Source organism: Lithobates pipiens, unplaced genomic scaffold (genome assembly GCF_037356315.1).
Source record: "Lithobates pipiens isolate NorthernLeopardFrog02 unplaced genomic scaffold, aLitPip1_a1.2 Scaffold_18, whole genome shotgun sequence".
Taxonomy (NCBI): Eukaryota; Metazoa; Chordata; class Amphibia; order Anura; family Ranidae; genus Lithobates; species Lithobates pipiens.
In genome coordinates this window covers 319,950,209-319,968,357 of record NW_027507758.1, presented here as the reverse complement: position 1 = coordinate 319,968,357, position 18,149 = coordinate 319,950,209, and the positions used below count along the sequence as shown (strand labels likewise).

Sequence of the window (18,149 nt, the reverse complement as noted above, 5' to 3'; positions counted from 1 at the left end):
CGCAAACCAATCATTATATGCTTATTGCGATTTTTTTTTACAAAAATATGTTGAAAAATACATATCGGCCTAAACTGAGAAAGACTTTTTTTTATATATATTTTGGGGATATTTATTATAGCAAAAGGTAAAAAATATTGCTTTTGTAGCGGGGTCTCTTTAAGAACTATAAAACTACTGTTCCCAGAACCCCGCTGGTTCCCAGGATGCTTTGAGTTATGCCCCAGAGACTTATGGAGGAGGAAATATAAGGAGGGGGAGAGGCCTAGTTCGCTCTCTTTGGACACCCCCCTCTCTCCTAGCAAGAGGAGGTCTGTGCTGAACTGCTGAAAGCACAAGGCCTGAAGCCTGGGCCTTGTGCTCTTTTCCAAAGAGCTCTCTGCCAGCTTAGTTGCACCTGAGAGACATTTTCTCATCTTTGCTGCAGTACACCAGAAGGATTGAAGACTCGGAGGTCGTGGATTCCTGTTCCTAGACGAAAAGGCAGAGAAACCGGACTTGGACTTGTCCGGGTGGTGAGAGCTGTTTAAAGACAGATGCTTTATCTTTATTATTCGTTTGGATTACAAAGTTGTTCTTCAAGTGCACCACCGAAAGATTGCTAGCGAATATTGTTTTACTGGACTTCCATTTAGATCAGTCAGGCCTGACTGCATAGGTAGAGAGTGCTGGGTGTTAGTTTACCCATGCAGGGAAGTAGCTGAAAAAGGGCAGCACTAGAGTTGCATAGAAATACTTTATTATGCTGACTACTCTGTTTATCTTTATCACTGGTTACTGCAGGGACCTGTTTATGTGTTGCAATCCAAATGTTTGATTCATGTTATTCCTTTTATAAAAACAATAAGTAAAGTCAGTTATATACTTTCAAGGATTGTCTATGAGCTTGAGTTATCCACCCATGCACACACACATATTTAGAGTATAAGTGATTTAATGTGTATTGCTAGATACTAACTGTGCCAAAGTGGGTACTGCAGATTGCCGGGGGGTTGGTGGAGCTGTGCTCAGGACCCAAACCAAACTTGCGGCCCTCTTAAGTGAGGGTATCGCTATACTTTTTTTCAAAATTGTCGTTTTTTTGTTTATAGCGCAAAAAATAAAAACTGCAGAAGTGATAAAATACCACCGAAAGAAAGCTCTATTTATGGGAAAAAAAGGACATCAATTTTGTTTGGGTGCAACGTCGCACGACCGTGCATTTGTTAGTTAAAGTGCAAAAAGTGCTCTGGTCAGGAAGGGGGTAAATCCTTCCAGGGCTGAAGCAGTTAATCAGACTGGGTATTTTCTCAGTATGTAATTGTAAAGTACACACTTGATTGGGTAACCTGCCTTAATATTTCTATGCGTCACAAATGTTTTCTAAGTTCTACTACTCCTGAAATGTGCATTTGTGTTTTTTTATACTGTAATTCAAAACAAAATGTTGAGAGGAAATTTGCCCAATACTGACATACCTCCAAAACCAGGTCTCATGGTGAAATCATGGTCATCTATTCGGAGAAGCTGTTCGGATTTTGTTAAAGGCGATTTTGTGATATCTGGACTTCTTTTAAAAACTGGACTGTATAAAAACACAAAAAAGAATCACATAAATAAGAGATCAAGTCTTAATAAGAATTTTCCTGTTATGTTGTTTTAAATAAAAAAAGTTCTGAGCAAAACAAAACAAAACCATGTTAATAGAACGTATAGCTGTTTTTGTATACAGTATAGTTTCTTTGTTTATTAGGGTCAAGACTGAAAACAATAACATTTCAATTTTTTTAGGTAAATATCAAATATTGCATATTGATATTGTGCAGTCCCTTATTCAGTCGACAAGTAAAGCTCTATTCTCCTAACCAGATCATTGTCATTATCATTTTAAAGGTGTGCGGAAAGAAGCTTCAACCAGTTATAGACACTATGTATGCCCAAAAAACATAGTCCCCCCATGGAAAGATCAATGTTGCATGCAGCTCTATACGCTGATATCAATCTATCTTCGTTTGTATTGTGAAAATAGAGTATTTGGCTGTCTCTTATTTTTAACTATAATGTATTTCTTGGTCTCTGGAGGCACTGATGATGTAAGCCAGGGACTCACAGATGTATCTTGGGAAGGCTATCTCACAGGTGCCTTCCTGGGTAACCTTGTGTATTTACAGCAGTTACTCATTTGATGTTGAGTGTCACATGGGCACAGGGAAGTAGCAAGAGGCAATTGAATCCTCGGCCCAATATTAAAATGGCCACTGGTAGGAGAGTTCTGGACAGAAGAAAAGTGTGAAAATTATTGAAACGTATGTAAGGAAGAGTAAATATATATTTTTACACAAGTCTTTACACAACCTTAGCATGGAAGTCTTACTTTTCTTTTGACGGTCAGGAGAAAGTCTGCTTTCATCTAAATACTTTGGGCACATGTAGTACCCAGACCCTGCTCTATCCCTACAGCTGCAGCTCTTCTGCAGGGGTGGCTCCAGAATTTTTTTTGGGTTGCTGTTCTGGTTCTTTAGGTCTGAATGGAGGTTTTAAGGCCGTGCACAAAGTAAGCCTCCCACCATGTACTTGTGGGCGTGGCCAAATATGGATGTGATGTGCAAGTGGGTTTGGTCAGCAAGTGCATATTTCTTCATGGTCTATGGCTTGTAGTGTGACACTTTTTCCCTTTGTATAGACCAAATATGACCTGGGGTGAACTGAAGAGACTATGGGAATAAAATAAGCCAATATGGGGCCAGAAGTGATAACCCCTCAGCTTGTGTCAAGTTCAGCACTAACCCACAGCACAACAAAATAATTAATGCCAAGCACACAACAATGATTAACCCATGGTAGGATACAGTAATTAACCCTCAGAGCAGCACAGTAATTAACCAGGGCATGGTTCAATACGTAACTCTCAGCAAGGCACAGTAATTAACCTGCAGCACAGCACAGTAATTAAGCAGGGCATGGTTCAATACTTATCCCAAAGCACAATACAGTAATGAACCTACAGCACAATACAGTAATATACCCCCAACATTGCACAATAATTAATACCCACCATACCACAGCAAATAACCCCCAGCACAGCACAACACCATTTTTTGCTATAGTTCCCGCTGATATAGCTGTATAGTAGCTTACTTCAGAGCGCCTTTCGGTGCTGGTCTCTTCCTCTCCTTGTCTTGGCTGACGTCAGCGGGGGTTTCCCAGCACCTCCCCCTGCAGCATCTCATAGGGAGAGGAGACCAGTGGGCAGTCAGCTGAGCACCAAACAGCGCTCTGAAGTAAGCTATTATACAGCATATTTTTATGAATGGCATGCACTGGGGAGCTTAGTGTTCTATATCAGCAGGAACTATAGCAGAAATTTTTGGACCTCATCAAACAGTTTAACACCCAATTTTGCAAAATAATTAACCCCCAACATTGCACAACAATTAAACTCCAGCACGGCACAGTAATAAACCCCCCCATACAACACAATAATAAACCTCTAGCACAACACAGTAACAAACCCCCAGCAAAACACAATAATAAACCCCCAGCACAACACAATAATAAATCCCAAGCACAGCACAGAAAGTAACCTCCAGCACATTAATTAATCCCCAACATTGTGCAAAAATAAACCACCAGCAGTATAGCAATCTGTGTGCCCCCTGCATTGTGCAACATGCAACATAACATATAGAATGAAAACGTCAGCACTATATAATGGTGACTACCCAGAGTGCAGAGTATAGAAGTGCACTGCTTACAGAGTGCAGGGTTCAGAAGTGCACGTCTTACAGAGTGTACTATTCAGAAGTATGCTACATACAGAGTACAGTATTCAGAAGTGCACTATATACAGAGTGCTTGGTTCAGGAATAGACTATATAGAGAGTGCAGGGTTCAGGAAGTACACTACATACAGAGTGTAGGGTTCAGGAGGCACAATGTACAGGGTGTAGGGTTCAAGAGTGTGCTCCAAAGTGCAGAGTTTAGCAGTGCATTACACACAAAGTGCAAGGTTCAGGAGTGTGCTATGTACAGAATGCAGGGTTCAGGAGTGTGCTACGCACAAAGTGCAACATTCAGGAGTGCGCTATATAAAGAATGCAGGGTTCAGGAGTGTGCTATGTACAGAATGCATGGTTCAGGAGTGTGCTATGTACAGAGTGCTGAGTTCAGGAGTGTCTTACACACAAAGTACAGAGTTCAGAAGTTTCAGGAGTGTGTTATGTAAAGAATGTAGATTTTGAGAAAGTGTTGCATACAGAATGCAGAGTTCCGGAATGTGCTGTACACAGAATGCAGAATTCAGGAATGCAATAAGAACAGAATGTCGAGTTTAGGAATCGCACATTATGCCTTTGCCTTTCGGGAAGGAAAACAAGAAAAAAAAAACTTCCAGCGGTATACAACTGCTATAAATAAAAAACCTTCAGTGTGCAGCAGCCCCCCTCAGCTCCCCTAACACTTACCTGAGCCCCATCTCTATCCAGCGATGTGCCTTGGCCATCCGGGACTCTCCTTCCTGATTGGCTGAGGCAAAGCAGCTGCGCCATTGGCTCCTGTTAGCCAATTAGGAGAGAGAGGGGCGGGGCCAAACCGTGGCTCTATGTCTGAATGGACAGACGGAGCTGCAGCTCGGCTCAGGTGCCCCCATAGCAAGCTGCTTGCTGTGGGGGCACTCGACAGGAGGGAGGGGCCAGAGCACCAAAGAGGGACCCAAGAAGAGGAGGATCCAGACTGCTCTGTGCAAAACGACTGCACAGAGCAGGTAAGTTTGACATGTTTGTTATTTTTAAAGAAAAAAAAAACGAGATTTTAGTATCACTTTAATACTGCTTTCATTGTAACTTCTCTCTCTTATTCAAAGCAGATCAAAGGAGTGACTTTTGATCTGCTATGACCTAAAAATGTAAAGATAGTATATATATAGATATATAAGTATATATCTATATATATATATCTATATATATATATATATATATCTATATATATATATATATATATATATATATATATATATATATATATATTTTATGTAGAAATATTATTAGAGTTATCTTTTGGTAATTCATGTAATTAAGGTAATTGGCCAGTTAGAGGGCCAAAACCCATCATAATTTTATATACTGTAATCTATAGACAAAAAGAGGTGAAAAAAACAAAAATAATTTCATATTTTCAAAATGACCATTGTTAGTTTTAAATTAGTGTAATATGTTATGTTACTATAAATAAAATATGTACATTTTATTCTATAATTTGTCCTGTTAAATATTACACTAAACCAAGTTTCTGGTAAAAAGAATGAAAAGCTATTTGCAAATGAATAAATCATTTTTTAATTGTGCATTTTTTTGTGGAACTGAATAAGTAACAAACATAACAAATGAAAGCAAAAAATATATAAATATTAATGGTAAAAAAAAAGAAATGAAAAAAAGTCCATGTTAGCCTAGATATGTTTTTTTTTCCTTCTATGTGTGTGTTCATATACTGTATGTGTATTTTATAAATCAAAGTCTCTATTATTTTCATGTACTTTCTTCTGAAGTATCTGGTTGATCCTGCTACTCACCATTTTTTCTTGTTCTAAACTAATAAAACAAAACACAGAAGCTGATCTGTGTTAGCATGGTCAGTTTTCATCCTTTAGCTAACCTTTCAGAGGTATAGGACACTGTGCAGACACACAGCTTGCCTGCATTGGTTAAATTGTTCGGCTCCAAGGCCCCAACCAATAACAGCCTGCCTCTGACACATACCCCTTCCCAATTACAGCCAAAGATAAGGAGAAGTCTATGTGAATGATGGTGTGGTCGCCATCATCCCTGATTATACATAATACACAATTGTATACCTCCTGAGGTGTAACTTTTTAAGGCAACCATTCAAATGATTTAAACGTTTAAATATAGCTTTTTATTTCTTTAAAAAAAGAATCCAAAAAGATGATATCATGGTATAATCCAAAACATACAAAAGCAATAAAATCATTGTACATAGGTGGGTTTACACAGTTACATGTATGTCACTATTTATTGAACATTCCCAGTATTTCCAATTGGTGGTTTCACAACCCCCGCAATCATTTTACACTAACTGCAAGGTTTATACAGTCAATGGGTATCCAACATGTTTCAAGCTTTTTCAAAACATTCTCTTAATCAGAGATATGATACCACTATATAGTAAAATGCAACTTTAGAACAAACGTCGCCCAAATCTTTTGCCAGGTAAGTCATCCCCAACAGCAGGAAACCTAAAATGCATGTGCAAAGACCGCCAGGCCACTATTCAATTGTCAAGGCTTGTTCTAAATTCCTCATTTCTGGATGGAAAGTTGTAATTTTTTGGATAATGGAGAAATCCAAAAAATATATTTTTTCATTTTTTTTATCTTTAAAAAAATCTTATTTTCTCTCTTTTTTTAATATATATATATTTTTACATTCTGTGAGCAATACATTGATACCATAGTAACAATGTACTACTCTGGGGAACTGATCAGGATTTTTTTTTTAACACACTTTCACTTTATTTCACTGCTATAAGCAAACATTTTTACTGAATGAAAGTGTGTATTCAGTGTTTACTTTTGTGATTAGCTGTGGCACTTGGATTTTGGATTGGATTTTGTCCGTCGGATTTTGTTCGTCGGATCTTGTCCGAAACTGTTGCATACACGCGGTCGGACAAAGTTGTCGAAAAATCTGATCTTTCAGAACGTGATGACGTAATTTCGTTACGATGGGACTACGTTCAGGCTAGTAGCCAATAGATTTGATGTAGGAATTTGATCTGAGCATGCGTGGCACTTGGTCCGATCAAAATTCTCTACATATGATCGGAGTATGTCTGACCGGCCCAGTTGGTCGGGAAATATTTCCAACAAGTTGTAAAATTGGGTCCGACGGATATTCCGACAGAATCAGTCCAATGCATACCACACACAGTCGGATTATCCGACAACACGGTCCGATAGGATACATTCCGACGGATTCTCCGACCGTGTGTACAAGGGCTTAGGCATCATAGATGATGTGGTTGCAGGAAAGAAAATCTCTCAATTCCCCCATCAACAGTCAGTGCTGATGGGGGAATCCCTCCCACTGAGCTATTGGGTTCTCCCGGCAGGGGAGGGGGATGCAGTGAGCCGCCCCTGCTGGGAGAACACAGTGATTATTGCTAGCCACTGGCAATAATCGCATGCTGAAAATCCGACATGCTGATTGTACCCAAGTCAATCAATGGATCAACTTTGATACAATCCCTGCTGAACTGACCAAGACTTGAACCGTCAATGGTCGGGATTAGCTTTTAATAATGTCTGAGTCTCTGCTTTGAACATTTGCCCACACTATCCTCAGATAAAATATGAAGGAAACCTCTCCAACATAGGAAAGACCTTAATTACTAACCTTCCCAACTCAGTCCAGTTCCTAAAAAAAAAAAATTGATGGAGATTTTTTTATAACTTGTATTCATTTCTAATATATATATATTTTTTTGGACTAGTGTTTCATGAATATTTTCTTCCTCCTTTTTCCAGCACAACATAAAAACAGTTAGTGAAAACGATTTTATGACTCAGAAGTGCTTACCGCTGGGCCACACCACATTGATTTCACTGGAGCCTGTTTGCATTGTATAACGGTAGAGGAATGTAATAAAACAGAAGGCTTGCAGAAAGGTCACGCAAGCACAAAATCTGCATATGGCAGTATTTACAATAGCCTAAGTGAAAAACAGCATTGTGAAATTCAGTGTGAAAATTGCTAAATGAAAACTAAAGAAACCACATGCACATATATTTTCATGACAGGTTGTTAAGCTACGCATTGGATTAAAAATATCCCAAATAAAAGCCAACTGGCTCCTTTCCAAGAATAAATGGAGATGGTCGGGGAAACAGCGAAGACACGTGATGCCCCTGGCGCAGTAAACTGCTTAGCTGATGCTTTATTTTACTAAGTGAAATTTTATCAACTGCAGAGACCTCGCTTGTGCGAAACACTGCCCTTTGAACTACTTATTAGTTTAAAGGGGCTTGGAAAATTGTGTCATTTTAGATTTGATGAAATAAGATTGCATCAAGCAGACATGGTCTAGCTAAGTAATATTTACTGCAATCTCTGTCCATGTATTCAGCTGACCTGCATACTGACATCAGATAAAATTACTGTATGCGACTCTTGCTTGCCAGATATTGCTAGTGGGCATTTAAATATTCGTTTAAAAATGAAGTTAAGGCAGTAACAGGGGGACACATTAACTGAGCTCTGTAATTATTATTGTATCTTTAAATGTATTCCTAATGTGATACTAGACTCAAAAGCAAACATTTATTATATTGCAGCTTACCAATTCTTAAATGTGATGGCTGCATTCGTTTTCTTTTTCATGCTTTTTTTCCTTATTTTTACCTGGGGATTCGGCCAGCAAGTGTGTTTTCACAAGCTCAGGCTGCCCAGCAGAATGTATCAGTTTATATGTATGAGGCAGACCATGTGACACTGGCAGGGGCAATTAAAATGGTAAGCTTTTATTTTATATACTGTATATACTCAAGTATAGGCTGACCCGAATATAAGCCAAGGCACCTAAATTTTATCACAAAAAAATGGCAAAATATTGACTCGAGTATAAGCCTAGGGTGTGAAATAGCAGCTACTGGGTAAACAATGCCCATCTGCAGGCTCACTGTGCCCATTTGCAGCCTCACTGTGCCCATCTGCAGCCTCACTGTGCCCACTTGTATCATCAGTGCCCATCTGCAGCCTCACTGTGCCCATCTGCAGCCTCATTGTGCCCATCTGCAGCCTCACTCTGTCCATTTGCAGCCTCGCTGTGCCCATCTGCCTCCTCGCTGTGCCCATCTGCAGCCTCAATGTGCCCATTTGCAGCCTCACTGTGCCCATCTACAGCCTCACTGTGCCCATCTGCAGTCGTACCTTTAATAACTAAAGCAGCGGGTGTCTCTCGCTGTGTCATGCCGTCTGTTCGGCGGCCATCCATTGTAACAAAGCCCCACCTCCTCCTCGTCCGCAATAGATGGAACACTGATACAATGCTGGGAAACTGTATCAGTGTTCTGTCTATCACGGATGAGGAGGAGGCAGGGCTTTGTTACAATGGATGGTCAAACAGACTGCATGACACACCCACTGTTTTAGTAATCAAAGGTACAGCTGCAGATGGGCACAGAGAGGCTGCACCCTCACTTGAGACCCTCACTCAGGAATAGGCCGGGGGGCAGGGGCGTAACTATAGGGGGTGCAGCAGTCGCGACCGCAACTGGGCCCTGTGATGCAGGGGGCCCATGCAGCCCCCTCTACATATGGCCGGCAGCAGCATAGTCAGCTAGCACACACTATTACATACCCCCTCCATATCCCCCTGGGGACAGGGACCCCTTCTCACATGGGGACAGGGAACCCCACCTCCCCTGGCGACAGGGACCCCCTTCTCACCTGGGGGCAGGGACCCCCTTCTCACCTGGGGGCAGTAACTTCATCTGCCCTGGAGAAAAGGACCTCATCTCTTCTGGGGACGGGGACCCCATCCTGCCTAGGGACAGTCCCCCAATGGGGCACCTAAAAATGTAAAAAATAAATAAATAAAAACTACTGATACCAGTGGTGGAACTACAGGGCTCACAAAGGTCATACCTGTGACCACGCCCTGGAGTTCCACCGCCGGACTCGGAGGGAAGGGCCCTGGCTGGGGTTCAGGGGGGCCCTTCATGGTTTCTTGCATCGGGGCCCTGAAGGTTCTAGTTACGCCACTGCCGGGGGGTGGGGGGTTTCAGCCTAAAAATGTGCTGAAAAACTCTGCTTATACTTGAGTAAATTAAAACCTTTATCACTAACTGATGTGAGCTGGAATTTGGCTTCAATTTTGAGACTGACAAGGCTGCTGTCGGCTGTACCTCCTGTTCTCATTCCTCCAGAGTTGTGTCTCATTAATACAGGAGGTGTGAGATCACCAGGTGTAAACAGAGGGGAAAAAAACAAAGAAAAGAAAACAGATGTACCCACTACATGTAATGATTGGTAAGCTGCTATATAATACATTTTTGGTTTTGGTTTTATTACTGCTTTAACCACTTGCCAATTGGCTCACACACATTTACGTCGGCAAAGTGGTTTGTTACTGCAAAGCGATGTACCAGTACGCTGGCCCCTTTAAGAACCATAGCAGGTTCATGTGCCCGCGGCACTGTTTTGGACCCTTAAATTTTTGGCTGATGGGCGTGATTGCCGCCGGCCACCCGTGATTGCGGGCACGAGAACCAGAACAGGGATCTGTGTGTGTAAACACACAAATCCCCATTCTGATAGGGGAGAAGAGACACATCTGCTGTTTTTAGTAATTACAAACAGCGATATGTCTCCTCCCCCAGTCAGTCCCATCCCCCCACAGTAAGAAACACTCACAAGGGAACACATTTAACCCCTTAATCGCTCCCTAGTGTTAACCCCTTCCCTGCCAGTCACATTTACACATTAATCAGTGCATTTTTTTTAGCTTTGATCGCTGTATAAATGTCAATGGTCCCAAAAATGTATCAAAACTGTCCGACCTGTCCGCCACAATGTCGCAGTACCACTAAAAATCGCAGATCACCAACATTACTAGTAAAAAAAATAATAATAATATAAATACCATAAATCTTTCCCATGGTTTGTTAAAGCTATACATTTTGTGCAAACAATCAATAAACGCGTATTTTATTTTTTTCCAGAAATATGTAGAAGAATACATATTGGCTTAAACTGATGAAGAAATTTGTTTTTTAAAAACTTTTTGGGGGATATTTATTATAACAGAAAGTAAAAAATATTGTGCTTTTTTCACACGAGGATGCTGGTCAGTGCCCTCGCAGTCCAATTACTGTTCCTCCAGCTTACTAACTGAAAGCTCATTCAGAGGTACAGGCAGAAAGCTGGAGGAAAAGTGTGCAGGAGTCTGACTTTGCACCTGCAATCCATTGATCATGTGTGCAATTCTTTGCAGGCTTCTGTAGGAAAAAAATAATACATGCACATTTTTTTACCTGCAAAAATATGTGCATTTATTATCTTTTCCTAAAAGGTGAACTTAGCCTTTAATGGTAAAATAAACAGATTTTCAAACTAAGATCTGGGGACCACCCAACTTTTATTTACACCCACAATGTTTAATTTGACCGGAAATAGATCATTTTGGCAAAGCTGGCTCAAAAACTGCACTATATTGTCAAAAGTATTCCATGACATAGAACATAACTAGGGATGCACCGAAATTTTGGCCACCGAAACATATCGGCCGAAAATGCCCTTTTCGGCAATTTGCCGAAAGGAAAAAACGGTCGATAATTGAGCCGAAAATGGGGCGGGGCCTGGGTGGGGGCGGAGCACCGCCCCTGCCCCTGGTGCCGCCCATCATGGGAGATCTATAACGCAGGAGAGCCGCCTCCGCTGTCTGGTTCAGTAGAGCGCCGGGAACATCACAGCTTTAATTTCAATAGCTGTGTGTTCCCCGTCACACGCCGTCGCATACAGCCCCTCCCCCTTGTCCGGGGAACTGTGATAGACAGATTACCCGTCCAGATTGGACGGGTGATCTGTCTATCACAGTTCCCCGGACAAGGGGGAGGGGCTGTATGCGACAGGGGAACACACAGCTATTGAAATTAAAGCTGTGATGTTCCCGGCGCTCTATTGAACCAGACGGCGGAGGTGGCTCTCCTCTCTCTTCGCTGCATCACTGGCTGCACGGGGACAACACTGGCTGCACGGGGACAACACTGGCTGCACAGGGGACAACACTGGCTGCACAGTGGACAACACACTGGCTGCACAGGGGACAACACACTGGCTGCACAGGGGACAACACACTTATCTCTTTTATCATGTCGCCAGTCTCTGACCACCTCCTGTACCATGCCGCCAGTCTCTGACCCTCTCCTGTACCATGCCGCCAGTCTCTGACCCTCTCCTGTACCATGGCGCCAGTCTCTGACCACCTCCTATACCATGCCGCCAGTCTCTGACCACCTCCTATACCATGTCCCCAGTCTCTGACCACCTCCCATACCATGTCCCCAGTCTCTGACCACCTCCCGTAACATGTCCCCAGTCTCTGACCACCTCCCGTACCATGTCCCCAGTCTCTAACCACCTCCCGTACCATGTCCCCAGTCTCTGACCACCTCCCGTACCATGTCCCCAGTCTCTGACCACCTCCCGTACAATGTCCCCAGCCTCTGACCTCCTCCCGTACCATGTCCTCAGTCTCTGACCACCTCCCGTACCATGTCCCCAGTCTCTGACCACCTCCCGTACCATGCCGCCAGTCTCTGACCCTCTCCTGTACCATGCCGCCAGTCTCTGACCACCTCCTGTACCATGCCGCCAGTCTCTGACCACCTCCTGTACCATGCCGCCAGTTTCTGACCACCTCCTATACCATGTCGCCAGTCTCTGATCACCTCCTATACCATGTCCCCAGTCTCTGACCACCTCCCGTACCATGTCCCCAGTCTCTGACCACCTCCCGTACCATGTCCCCAGTCTCTGACCACCTCCCGTACCATGTCCCCAGTCTCTGACCACCTCCCGTACCATGTCCCCAGTCTCTGACCACCCCCCATACCATATCCCCAGTCTCTGACCACCTCCCGTACCATGTCCCCAGTCTCTGACCATCTCCTGTATAAAAATATTTTTTAAAAACAGTAGTTTTCGGTATCGGTGCTGTGTATTTTTCATTTTCGGTATTGGTTTCGGCACCAAAAAACCCATTTGGTGCATCCCTAAACATAACTATGCAGTCACTGTGTGTGCTGTAATATACTGTGGAAGCCTTAGCTACATCCAGTATGCAGCGCTGTGCTCTGCAGCAGTTATTGGTGACTTTCCTGCATTAAAATAGCCCCATAACCTGTGTAATTCATATGTGTTCGGGTTTAAAGGGATGAGGTAGCAACCCTATTCTCTGCCATTCAGAAGAAAGGATACAAGGCTTCTTCTGAATGACTGAGGTACAAATTGTGTCATCATCTCTCCACCTCGGCCAAACAGAGGAAGCAGTGATAAATCCCACATTAGTGTCAGTGGCCACAGTAATAAACTCCACATTAGGTCAATGGCAGTGAATTTATTTACTCCACATTTGTGTTAGTGAAATTTTTAACTCCACACTGGTGTCTGTGAATTTTAACCCAAACACCGGTGGGAGCGGGAGCCTGATGGTGACCATCAGAGGCAGGGAGGGCTGACATAATTCCTCAGGGTGCAGGTTACTAGGCATGGTGGCTGATGAACAAGATAGAAAATTGGGCGCCAGTCACTTTTATTTCTCACAACAGGAAAAATGTGGGAGACAGGGGATAGGGCACAGGGCACCCTTAATTAAAAATAGTAACGATCAGCAGATAGGCAGAGTAGCAGACTCCTTAGATAAATGGTGCCGGAATTCTATGGATGATTCCATCTTGATGCTTTCCCAGGCTCTGCATGGGTCCCCGCTCCATGCAAGAATCACTTCTGGTACTTCATCTCTGGTCTTCATATTTTCCTTCATCCTTCTGAGTAATGTGCGGGCTCTCCCTTGCAGAATCCTGAGCACATGATTAGGCCTCAGGCTACAGGCCTACCCAGCAGTAGCGGTTCCACACACATTCTACCCAGACTGCAGCCTGGGCAGGGAAGACCCCGATCACCTGACTCCCTCAGAATAAATACCTTCTCCCAGCATTCATAGCAGCGAATCTGATTGACTGAGAAAGGTGTATTTATTCATAACCTGAATGAATTCACTGTAGCTCATCACACTAATGTCAAATGTCAAAGGCAACAGCGCCACCTACTGACAAAAGGGAGAAACTACTATTCCTTTTGATTGGGTTCTGAAATTTACAAATGCTGCAATTTAGAAATTGGATGAAAGGTTTAGCACTTGGAAACACTTTTTGAAAGATAAATAGTGCATTTTTTTGTAAAATCTTTATTTAGAAACAGTTTAGTGAAGGAATACATACAAATCAGATATACATGAACTGTATTGATTTAGGCATATGGCAAGAAACACACAGACATGTATAACCTGTCTAAGGAAATAAAGAAAAGAAGAGCATAGTAAAACATGTATAACTTATGCCTTGCATTAAGCTAGCGCCTGTAGTTTTTTCTTATATCCATATCAGCTCTGCCTTTTATGAACAGTGGCCGTAACATAGATTTTTACTAGCCCAAGGAGGGGAACTGGCCAAGGCCAGCTTTGTCCCTCCCAGGGTATGTGCAAGGTCCAGAGACCAGAGGGCATCCCCCCGGTAGTGAATCCAGGAGAAGGGGGCCTTATTGCCTCCATCTTCCTCTCCCGGTTCGCCCCTCCAGCAGGGCAAACCCCCAACAGTCCCCAGGCCTGGGAGGGGAGGAACAGAGGCCCCCCCTGATCAAGGCCCCCCCCCCCCTCCAGCCAGGCGATGCAGCCATAGCTTCAGCTATTGTACAGGCAACTCAGCTAACAACTACATCTCAGTGTCAGGGAGGCATTGTGTAGTTAAGGGCATACACAAGAATGAAACAGAGAGATTGGCTGAGAAAGGTGTATTTATTCATAACCTGAATGAATGCACTGTAGCTCATCACACTAATGTCAAATGTCAAAGGCAACAGCGCCACCTACTGACAAAAAGGGAGAAACTACTATTCCTTTTGATTGGGTTTTGAAATTTATAAATGCGGCAATTTAGAAATTGGATGAAAGGTTTAGCACTTGGAAACACTTTTTGAAAGATAAATAGTGCATTTTTTTTGTAAAATCTTTATTAAGAAACAGTTTAGTGAAGGAATAAATACAAATCAGATATACATGAACTGTATTGATTTAGGCATATGGCAAGAAACACACAGACATGTATAACCTGTCTAAGGAAATAAATGTAGCGGGGTCTCTTTAAGAACTATAAAACTACTGTTCCCAGAACCCCGCTGGTTCCCAGGATGCTTTGAGTTATGCCCCAGAGACTTATGGGGGAAGAAATATAAGGAGGGGGAGAGGCCTAGTTCGCTCTCTTTGGACACCCCCCTCTCTTCAAGCAAGAGGAGATCTGTGCTGAACTGCTGAGGCACAAGGCCTGAAGCCTGGGCCTTGTGCTCTTTTCCAAAGAGCTCTCTGCCAGCCTAGTTGCACCTGAGAGACATTTTCTCATTCCTTGCTGCTGTACACCAGAAGGATTGAAGACTCGGAGGTCGGTGGATTCTTGTTCCTAGACGAAAAGGCAGAGAAACCGGACTTGGACTTGTCCGGGTGGTGAGAGCTGTTTAAAGACAGATGCTTTATCTTTATTATTTGTTTGGATTACAAAGTTGTTCTTCAAGTGCACCACCGAAAGATTGCTAGCGAATATTGTTTTACTGGACTTCCATCTAGATCAGTCAGGCCTGACTGCATAGGTAGACAGTGCTGGGTGTTTACCCATGTGGGGAAGTAGCTGAAAAAGGGCAGCGCTAGAGTTGCATAGCAATACTTTATTATGCTGATTACTCTGTTTATCTTTATTACTGGTTACTGCAGGGACCTGATTATGTGTTGCAATCCAAATGTTTGATTCATGTTATTCCTTTTATAAAAACAATAAGTAAAGTCAGTTATATACTTTCAAAGATTGTCTATGAGCTTGAGTTACCCACGCACGCACACACACATATTTAGAGTATAAGTGATTTAATGTGTATTGCTAGATACTAACTGTGCCAGAGTGGGTAGTGCAGATTGCCTGGGGGTTGGCGGAGCTGTGCTCAGGACCCAAACCAAACTTGCGGCCCTCTTAAGTGAGGGTATCGCTATACGTAGGGGCTCGTAAATCCGGGATTTCTGAGACAGCGGTGAACACGCCAGAGGTACCGGCATGGACCCACAGGGAGTCAGAGCGTGGTGTGAAGCGGCTAAGGCCGACCCAAGTCAGTCAGTGGTCATTAGCCTCCCAGGGGAGAAATGGTCGACAGACACCGTAGAGGAGTTAATGAAGTCAGTGTCCCCAGACCATGAACCATGCGTGATGGAGATAAAATCAGAACCAGACATCTCATATCAGTATGCGCTAGTGGAATACTGGGATGGGATGCCGGAGGCTTGCAAGCGCAACCGTGTACGGACACAAGACAACAGATCCTATAGGTTGGCGCACGCAATAAAGGAGGAGCCATTGCCAACGGGATCACCGCAGGCTGCGGCCCGTACCTCACCCGAGAGTCTCAGATCAGCACCGGCCACCCTTAGCGCAGAACTGTGTGCTGTCCTGGGGGAGATTGTGGCCCAGTGCAAGAAGGATCCCACAGATTACCCGATGTCGGGGTACAGAAAACTCCGGATGTTTTCAGGGAGGAAACCTGTACCTTCGGAAGAAGAGGGATTTGAAGATTGGTTAGATAGCGCAACTCAGGCACTAGAGGAATGGGAAGTTCCAGAGCGCAGAAAGAAGCAGAGGATTGTGGAAAGTCTAAAGGGGCCTGCTCTAGAGGCCGTTCGCAACCTGAAGATGAGCAGGACAGACTGTAATGCGCAGGAGTACCTAGATGTACTACAGACTGTGTTTGGTGGGACAGAGAAAATCTCTGAGCTTGCTTATCAGTTAGAGCATTGCTACCAGAAGAAAGGTGAAAAACTATCAGACTACATGGGACGTTTAGATAAAATCCTGCATAGGATGATCCTAAAGAAGGGGATCAGCCCAGGAAAAGTAGATGAGGCCCGTGCTCAACAGGTACTGAGGGGAGCTCAACCCATGGATCCTATTGCATGGACACAGCCTGCCCGACTGGATGGGAAGAATCTGGAGTACACTGACCTCATCCGAATGATCAGAGAGGAAGAGGCCCTACTGGAAGAGAAAAGGGAAGAACATCTCACCGAGCCCGTCAACCAACCGGTAGCAATAGTTACACCGGCCATGACTCCCGCTAGAGATAAGGAGCTGGACACTTTGAAGTTACAGATGTCCCAGGTGATGGAGATGTTGACTGCTATGATGGCGAAAGGTCAAGGGGGAGCCGAGAAACCAAGTCCTAGGAGGGAGTTGTTTCCAGATACACCAACACCAAGCCCCACTCGAGACCGAGAAGAGATGCTATGCTACAACTGCGGGGGCAGTGGCCACTTCGCCAGTAGATGTTCCAGTCCCAAGAAGAAGAAGATAGATAACCGCCAGCCGGCGGGAAACTTCAGAGGGCCCCGGTGAGGGAGTCAACCGGGTGCCCATGCCTTTCAGTGAACTCCAAACTGAATAGAAGGAAGAGAGAGAGAGGAAACCAGACCCCTCAGAAGGAATGTCTACAAATAAGAGACAATAACATCCCTCAGCGGGTTTGTATCCCCATTACTGTGGGGAGGGTCAATGCATACCAGGCTCGAAAAAGAGTAAAGTCAAAAACCAACTGGATGAAGACGGGTCCCCAGAAGAGGGTGGCCTCAACCCGGCCCTTCCCAGAAGAATTGGTCGGCCCGTCCCCCACTGTCTCCATCCAGGTGGAAGGAGTCTACACGAAGGCCCTCCTGGACACTGGAGCTCAAGTGACTTTGTTGTACAGAGACTTCTATGATAGGCACTTGAGCCATTTGCCTATACAGAAGATAGAAGAGCTGGAGATATGGGGCCTTGGAACTCAGAGTTTCCCCTACGATGGTTACCTGCCCATAAAGCTGACCTTCGATCCATCTGTGGCAGGGAAAACGGAGGTGTTTGACACCCTGGCAGTTGTGTGTCCTAGACCGCCCGGGGCCAGCAAGATGTCCCTCATCATAGGGACCAATACGGATCTGGTGCGAAGACTTCTGACCCCTCTAGTGGAGATGAGTAACCATCAAGATCCCAATATCCATTCCATGCTGAAGACAGCCTACCAACGGATGGTCCTAGAGCAGAAGACCCCAGGAGAGGGGATAGGGAAGGTGTGGAGACTTGGGAGAGAGGGAGTGGTGCTGCAGCCCAGAGAGGTAGCCTGCCTCAGGGCCACGGTGAAGCTTACCTGGGAGCAGCCTGGCCCCTTTTGTCATGCTGGAATCCGATCCAAGGGAGGATCACTCAGGCCTGGAAGTGATACCGGAAGTGATTTCAATCAAGGCCCTGAAGAAGGCTCGAGGAAGAGTCCCAGTGAGTGTGAGAAACCCTACGGAGAGACCCATAGAGATCC

The 18,149-nt window shown here is 44.2% G+C and overlaps 1 protein-coding gene across 2 annotated transcripts in view; it reads right to left on the bottom strand.

The window, feature by feature from the left end:
- The window catches only part of GABRR1 (gamma-aminobutyric acid type A receptor subunit rho1), a 155,750-nt gene that overhangs the window by 46,066 nt on the left and 91,535 nt on the right, over positions 1-18,149 (bottom strand). For both annotated transcript variants that reach the window (XM_077487263.1, XM_077487264.1), the window contains one exon: positions 1,458-1,564. In XM_077487263.1, the coding sequence (XP_077343389.1) occupies positions 1,458-1,564 (107 nt within the window). The remainder of the gene's footprint in view (positions 1-1,457; positions 1,565-18,149) is intronic.